Below are 8,503 nucleotides of genomic sequence, written 5' to 3'. Positions count from 1 at the left end.
TGCAAAACAGAAAAAAGAAGTCCCCCCAGTGTGCAGAATGTAGATACTACCTTAATTTCTTTAGATTAGGAAATTCCAGGAGGCACTAGGGGCCTTTCTGATTGCTCAGAAAATGACATTTCAATCAAGAGAAGGACAGGAGGGGGTGAGAAGACATGACTAGGTATAGAGGTTTGAAAAGACCATCTCTAGCTGGGTGTGGTGGTACACATCTGTAATCCCAGCTACTTTGAAGGCTGAGGAAAGAGGATCACAAGTTCAAGGACAGCCTGGGCAATTTAGCAAGATCCTGTCTCAAAAAGTAAAAGAAGACTGGGGATGTAGTTCAGTGGCAGAGCATCCCTGGGTTCACCTCCAGTATAAAAAAAATAAAATTAAATTAAATTAAAAATTTAAAAGAGTGAACCATCTAATCTCTGCAGTCAGAATGTAAAAGTATGCCCCAAATCTAGGGCCCCCCAAAAAGCCTAGCAGAGAAAGCCCAGCAGTTTTCTAAATGATTCAGCACCAAATCCTTCAACCCTGGATTCCTTGTTTTTAACTGAATTTAATGGATAAATTATCCCAATAACAGAAGAGACTGGACCCTGGGGGCCAAGATGCAAATTGTGCAATTCCAGGACCCTTCCCTTCTGAGAGAATGGAAAAAAAGAGATTGTGTGATAGGGAGGGGGTCTCAAGGTTTATCCTCAAAGATATCTGGACACTGGTGTATTAGAATAGGCCAGAAGCAATAGGCCTTCTATTTGGGGGCTCTTTTGACTGCTTAAGGTGGAGTGAGGAAGAAAAAAGAGGAAGGGGGACTGGGGGAGGGGCAGACAGGAACAGATGCTTCCAGATCTAAAGAAGCATTGGGGGGGGGGTCAAACAGAGTAAGAGGAGGGGGATGTGGGAAAGGAAAGAGAACAAAGGTATAGTGGAGATGGGAGCCTCTGCCGTGGATGGGAGATAAAGGAGAATCTAGTGAGATGGCTGAACTAACATCTGCCCTGGCTATAAAACCTTGTTCTCTTTGCTGCTGGCTCAGGGGCCACTGTGGAGTGGTCAGATCAGCCCTGAGGTGGCTACGCCTGGGGGCCCAGCCTGGAATCTGAGCCTCAGCTGCCCTCCAAGATAGCCACCCCCACCTTTTGGCTCTTCTTCCTCTGCTTTTACAGTTGGAGGGGATCTTAGGAGGGGCACTGGGGCTAGGGATTGTGCCAGAAGATTATTGCAGGATGAGATGGGAAGAGGAGTAAGCACATAGGGAAATATGGAGCACAGGAGGCAGCAGAAAAGCTAGGCACAGATCCAGAAATAGCCGAGTAGAGACAGACAGCTGGAGACAGTCACATTTTAGAATGGGCTGAAATCATCTGAGACCGAACCGGTGAAGAGAGCTTTCCAGCGAGGAGACCCAGGCCTCCCATCACATCTGAGCCAGGTCAGGCGACAGCAGTGAGGTGGCACCTGGAGCACCTTAGCTCAAGGCAAGGCAGGGGTACATGGGGAGTTTTCCATATCGAACCCCTTTTCTTCTCTCCCCAAACTAGCTAGCTAGCTGCCTATTTTGTTCTTCCATCTAGAACTGAAGCCCTATTCTTTCCATACCCTTATGTCCCCAAATCTGCTCTAGCTAAATAGAAAGTTTCCACATGTACAAAGTTACAGACACAGTGCTATGCAAAGGGACAGGGTTACAAGTAGGAGCTAGACTATTATCACGGAGGGGAGACTGCACCCCAACAAGAACAAACCAGTTTGGGGGACTTCTCCCAAGGGAGTCCTCTCCCACTGCAATGGCTCAGCCCCATCCTTGCCCATCAGATTTGAGAGGGCGTTTTCCTTTCTATAAAAGCCCGTGATCCCAGGTTGGCATCCAAGTGGGTAAATCCAGGGGACAGAAGAAGGTAATTCTGCCTGTGACTGGGGCAGGAAGCAGGCATTCCTGGCTTGGAACCCCTCCTAGGAGGGGTTTGCTTTGTCCGGCTGGGACCTTTCAGGGAAGTCCTAGGCTTGGGCTGGCCCTCTACAGGCCGTTCCTACTGAGAACTACATCTGCCTTCTTCCCCACGGAGGTCTTGAGAGGGTCCCATTTTCTGTTCTAGTAACTAGGAGAAAACTGTCCTTGCAGTTCTAAAGAAAATGAAATCTGATTTGGTGGTAGCAATAGGGATACTGGTGGAGGAGTAACTGAAAGTCCTCTCAGTTTTCAAAGAAACAAACAAATAAATCTGGAAGGCGAACTAGGGAAAGAAAAGGGAGGTTGGGATCCAAGAGTGAGACCCCAGGCAGATCCGGAGTTCACGTCGCGGTGAACCCGCTCAGCCGGCTACGCAGCCCTCATCCCCCGCCCCGCGCCCTATTGTCCTCTGTCGGAGCCCTGGGTCGTGACCCAGCCGAAGGCGACACCGAGCCCAGGGCGAACAAGACAGGGAACCCGAGGAAGAGCAGGGCTGCTGCCTCTCCAACCTCACCTTCGCCCGAGGCCGGCCCAATTTTATGATTCTGGAGACCTCTGCACTCTAAGAAAAGGAAAAGACACCCCCACCGCCATCGCAAACACACCGGACAGAGGAAAACTGCGGAATTTGACCCATTCCTTTGTGGCCTCGGCTTTCCAGGAAGCCAGAGGCTGGGAGCCAGAACCTAGGGTTTGGCTTGGCCCTTTGGCAGTGCCTCCTATACACTCCATTTCAAGGTTTCTGCCCCCCTGGAAATTCAAATATACTTTCCTCTCCTAATCTCTAATGCCAGGAATAGAGGGAGTAAAAAAATGAGGGATGAGTACAGATGACAGTGCTTTTGGCTTGACCCATATCCCTCAGGTAGGCAGAGAAGATCCCAGACAACTCCATATTAGAGAACCCAGCAATGGTTGATGAAAACTGGGAGTGCAGAACAATCCCTTCCCCTTTATTAGGCTCTTTAACCCTATGCACCCTCAAATACACCCTGAGACCGTCCCTGCCCAGCCTTGTCTTCCCTTTCTCCTGATTCATTCCTGGGCCTGGCAGGAAGGGGAAACAGAAAGGTAGAGCTTCAGAGGTCTTTTTCCCTGTTTGCCATGGCTGTGGGTTCTGCTGGATCGCCTGGCCCTGTGATGCAAGAAGCTTCAGAGCTGACACCTGAGAGAAGAAAAGAAAAACCCAAGGAAGTGGAGGGAGAGCCAGGTCTGAGAAGGGTTTCCTGGTCCTGGTGGGCAGAAGAGCATACCTCCCCATCCCCCTGAAGCTTGAGGCTTCAGTTTCTTCAGAGCCCCCAAGTTGAAAAAGGGATGGAGCTCCCTACACTGAAGGTTTTAAGGTATCTGAGGGAGCCCTGCAGCTTTCTGGTTTAAACAAGCATCCCACCATTTTTAATTCTCAAGAGGAAGCTAAAACTTGTATACCGGAGCAGCCACACACTATAGGAGAAAAATAAAAATGGGGCTAGTGATAGGGGGAGCAGAAAAGCAAGCCGAGAGGGGTGGTCAGTTCTATAGCAAGATTGGTCACAGGCAGGCTCCCCCCCACACACACCAAATTCCCCTAAATGTTTATCTTGGGCTTCTGCCCATCTGGATAAATCAAGCTAACAGATTAGGAAGTTCATAAAATTGTATTCTTAGGTAATGACATGCAGAGAGGTAATAAATATTCCCTCTGCTCTGGTGGCCGCTGGAGTCGGGGAATCTTCCTTCTCTTTTTCCAGACCTAGGACAGGTCTCTTGGAAGGCAAGTATTTGAATTTGAATTAGTTTTCTAAAGGTGGGGTGCCTATAAGAGCCCTGGAAAACCCAGAGAAGTGGCTTTGTGAGTAGTGCAACACTAAGCTCTTAGCAAAAGGCCGAGCAAAAGATGGGAACTTCCTCAGCACAATCATCCTCATTGGGACACCTTCAATCTCAAGGGCCCCCTTTAGAGTTAGACTCCCCAAATCTTAGGCAGGACCGGAAGAAAGCCCTACCTATCAGAGAGCACCCAAGATTTGGCAAATCCCTTACTATACACTCTCCCCCAAACACACACACACACACACACACACACACACAAACACACACACACCTCTTCTTACACAGAAGACATCTCTGAATTTCAATCTGTCCAGTGAATTCATATAGGAAGAAAGTGGATGCACAACTGCAGAGAAAACTTTGTACAAACAGCAGCAAGAGATCCTCAGAGAAACAAAGTGCTCCAAGTTCTCCCCCAGTCTCATTTTTCTCAGGGCTCTGTCTTTTTTCCCTTTTCAGCCAAATTTCTTCACTCCCCAGGTACTCAGCATAGAAACTCCATTTTCCCCAAGCAGATTTTTTCCATCCACAATTGGACTTCCTACTTCCCTCCCTAATGCCAGAAGTTGAGACAAAAATGAGTGACAAACAGAGACAGAGTTTCAACTATTGTGCTCCTCACCCCAGAGCAAATGAGTGCTAACTACTTACATGCCAAAGGGATTTGGAACCTGTTGGGGTCTCCTGATGCTTGGAGAGAAGAAATTAGAAGATTGGTGTCGCCGGTTCACCCCTTCTTCTTTATAAATTTAGCCATTGAAGAGAGAGATGCAAAGCTGCACTAGCAGGCATGAATGCACCTTGCCTCACTGAGGACTCTGGGCAAAAAATCCCCAGTCCTACAAAAGCAGTGGCATCCTATGTGGAGACGGGGGGCTGAGCAAGGATGGCTTAGGAGGGTCGGAGATGGGGGTGGGGGAGAGGTCAGAGGCGCTGCTGAATATAAAGGCAATGGGAGAGAAAATGCTGTGTCCTCCCCGTGAACCTGGGCTGTGTCCTCCCCCTCAGCCTTTCCCTACCGGTCAACCCAACTTCAATAAAAGCCTTCCCAGTGAGGCTGCAGCAGCATCAGGTGGAGCAATGGGGATCAACACTGCTGGAGCTTGGGGTACCCTACAACACACCCCTTCCTGGGAGCCAGAGCCCATTCTGGTCAGGTGCAAGGCAAAAGAGAGCTTTGGGAAAAGTGGAGAAAACTGAGCCCACTAGAGGGAAGGCTAAGGCCAAAACCTTCAAAAATCAACTTAAAGGATTTTAATTTTGTTTATAGGTCAAAAATTATGGATTTCTAATGCTTCCCCTTTTCAGACCAAGACAGAAAGAGATAACAGAGACCTTGCATGTGTGACAAGAGAATAAAAACAGAAGGTGGTAAAGAAGGGAAAATAAATGCCCCAATCTTTGAAAAGCTGGTTTTCCCTGAGTTAAATAGTATGCTTTAGTAACTTCAGGAAGAAAATAAATATATTTAGTGATTTCCCCCCTCCCAGATCTTATCTCTCCAAATGAGCAAACTTAGCAAAGAATTGTAGATCTGAAGTCCCCCCTCAACTTTCTTTCCATCTCAGCTTCTTTACAGGCTTTCTAATACACCCTGGTCCAGCTCTCACTTTCCTAATCTTTTCCCAAGGACAGTTAGACACTCCCCTCCCTTTTCCTGCCCAAAGGCAATTGCCTCAAGATGATAGGGGCTACAGTCAGATCAGGCCCTAATTCACTTGATTACATAAAATAACTCCAGATAATTGTTGGCCCTGCTTCCTCACACTGTAGGCAGCATGTTTTGCTGTCTCTAGGGTACCATAGAGGGAGGAGAAGGTAGACCTAAAGGACTAAGTGATTCTCCCGCCACACACACACACACACACACACACACACACTCACACACACACACACACACACACACACACACACACACACACACACACACACACACACCCTATTCCAAATACCAGTCAGCAAGTAGTTTAAGAAGAAATAAATTTAAAATATGTCAAACAGATCTTCACAACTTGGTCCCACTATTATCTTTCACTCCAGAATTTGGAATGGAAGAAAAGGGTATCCTTAAGCACCTTAGGTTGCTTCCCCCTCTCTCTCCTACTTTTGATTACTCTCCATTCTAAAATTTGGATAAATTGCCTGGGAAGAGTTTCACCAACTGCCTTCTGCCCACCGTCTTTCAACAAACAAACAAAAAATTTAGCAGGCCTAGATTAGGACTTGATCTCCAGGACCAAATTTATTTTGGAGCTTTTGGCTTGAATTAACTCAAGTAATCCAAGTTAGTCTCCCCCCACCTTCTTCTTAGCCATAAAGAAAGAAAGAAAGAAACAAACATACATACATATATACATTTATCGGTCAGAGAGTTTTGTTCAGATATCCCCACACCCTGCAAGGACCTGGGAGACTGTGAGAACAGGTTTGGTCCTTGCCTTTCTCAGTCTTTTCTCAACACCTGACTGGCCCAAGAGAAAAGTTAGGAGAAAACATAAAAGTCCTTCATTATCTCCAGGCATCAGCCTTTGAGGCCTACCCATGGTGGGGGGCAGCTCTTAGGCCTCTAGCCTCTACTTCACCCTCTTCCCCAAGACTAAACAAACAGAGAAGCCAATCCTTACAGGTCACTTTACTGCTTCAGGATCATCAGCTCTAAGGAGACTAGATTCCCAGGGAATATTGTCCTCAATCGCTCATCCCAAAAGAGCTCTAAAAGAGGAAAACTTTTCTCCTTTCCACTCCCTAAACTTGCTTCTAGCCTGAAGATTAGGCAGACCTACTTGACAGAAAGAGGAGAAAAAAGAGAAGAGAGGAACAAACAAAAAGAAGGGGCTGTGTCTAACTATAGAAAAGTGGCTTCCTCACTTCACTGTAAGTACTCCCAGGTCTGGCTTCTCTGCAGACTCATAAAGAAGGCAGGATCAATTAGCCACCACCTTCCATATCCCTTATCCCAACCCCCTTGTAGGTTCTTCTAAGGCTCTTGGAAAACTGGGAGTTGAGAGTTAAGCTTTGTGTGTTTGCTTAGAGTAAACTTAGGCAACTCTAGAGAAGGTAGGATGTTACTAGGTCAGGAGGAAGGGGATGAAAAGAAACCATCAGACATTGAGGTAAAACTAATTCACATCCACTGGTTTATTATCGATCACGGGGCATTTCACACCGACACTAAAATTCTTTATTGCAAGTTTTACAATAATCAAGTAAATTCAGTCCAAAAACACAATAACCATGATAGGGGTGAGGGGAGATCCTACCTATAGACTTCCTCTCTGAACTGAAAGTTCATTTTGATTTTCTTTTGGCTCCTCAAACTGAACAGCTCTGAGAGGCTCTCCAGATGCATTTAGCTTTGTCTGCCATCCTCCCCCCTCCTCCCACCCCCCCACAATAATACAAAAGAACTTCATAGCTTTGTTCTCCTTAAAATGACTTCCCCCTCACCAACCTCCCCTGGTGCATTTTCAATGCAAAAGGCCTAAGGAAAGAGGGGGGAAGGAGGAGGAGAATGATGAGAATTAGCTTAAAAATCTCCCTTTCCTTTTCTCTTTCCTCATCTCCCCTGAAATTCACCTAAACCAGACCATTGCACCTTGCAATATTTAATTTTTCCAGCTTTTTTCTTAAAAAATAAATTACCCCCCCAAATGGCCTTTAAAAAAAAACCCAGCAGGTATCATGCTAAGACAACATCACATGCTTAAAAGGGTCCTTAACAGTGGAAGGGAGAGGAGGGAAGGGGCTTGTTTATCTGTTTTGTCTGTTTGGAATTGAGGAGGGAGGAAGCGGGAGGAAGAGAGAAAAGAACCAAAATATATATATATATTAAATTCTATAAATAAGAGTCAATTTGTGTGTGAGGAGGGGAGAGGGCGTGGGGTGGGGGCAGAGGTGTGAGTTATGTTTTATAACCTGGTGATGTCCTCTGCCCGTTGCTGCTCTGGCGGCGTGGCGCTCTGGGAGTGGTCTTCAGAAGTGCCCGGGGTGGCTGCCGAGAGGGTGCTGGGCCCAGCGCCGGCCGGGGGCGCTGACCTGACTTTGGTGTTGGGGAGTCGGTGGTCCTTCTTCCATTTCATGCGACGGTTTTGGAACCAGATTTTGATCTGCCTCTCAGAGAGGCACAGCGAGTGGGCGATCTCGATCCTTCTCCTTCGGGTCAGGTAGCGGTTGTAATGAAACTCTTTCTCTAATTCCAGGACTTGCTGCCGGGTGTAGGCTGTCCTCGAGCGCTTGGGCTCCCCTCCGTTATAATTGGGGTTCACTAGGAGGGAGGGGAGGGAAAAGCAAATAGTGGGGTTCAGAGGCAGCAGGCTCCCCACCCCCACCCTCACCCCATCCTCAGCTTTGAGGGACAGAAGGAGGGAGTGGTGGAAATAAAGTCATCAAGCTAAATGGGTTATAAAGAAGTTGAAGAAAGCTGGAGACTTTGTAGTGTAATAAGAGGGGAATCCTCATTGTAACGACACTGAATTATTTATGCGCCCTTAGAAAGCGAGCATAGTTTTCACACATACATAACAGATCGTAGCACATGGCTCGGACTGCCCAGAGTAGCTAAGCCATAAAATTTATGGGGGATGTAATTACCCATTCTCGCTCGTAAATCCAGTTCAATTGTGCTAACCCAGAGTCGCTCCTGGAGAGAGAGGGGGAAGGAGAGAAAGGAGGACGGGGCCGGAGGGGGCCGGGGGGGGGGGGGAGCGCCGGGGAAGCGGGGAGGGAGGGGGGGCAAAAAGCAAAGGTGGC

General features: G+C 47.5%; 1 protein-coding gene across 1 annotated transcript; it reads right to left on the bottom strand.

The window, feature by feature from the left end:
• Nucleotides 1–6,876: 6,876 nt before the first annotated feature.
• On the bottom strand, nt 6,877–8,425 carry Hoxc4 (homeobox C4). Its single transcript, XM_010609357.3, has 2 exons — nt 8,345–8,425; nt 6,877–8,018 (listed from the first exon to the last, which is right to left on the bottom strand). Exons 1-2 carry the CDS (start codon nt 8,346–8,348, stop codon nt 7,663–7,665), a joined length of 360 nt encoding a protein of 119 aa, XP_010607659.1. The 5' UTR covers nt 8,349–8,425; the 3' UTR covers nt 6,877–7,662.
• Nucleotides 8,426–8,503: the final 78 nt, after the last annotated feature.

The sequence above is a fragment of the Fukomys damarensis genome, unplaced genomic scaffold (genome assembly GCF_012274545.1).
Source record: "Fukomys damarensis isolate Sample0158 unplaced genomic scaffold, DMR_v1.0_HiC HiC_scaffold_15, whole genome shotgun sequence".
NCBI lineage: Eukaryota > Metazoa > Chordata > Mammalia > Rodentia > Bathyergidae > Fukomys > Fukomys damarensis.
This window is presented reverse-complemented; position numbering and strand designations above follow the sequence as displayed.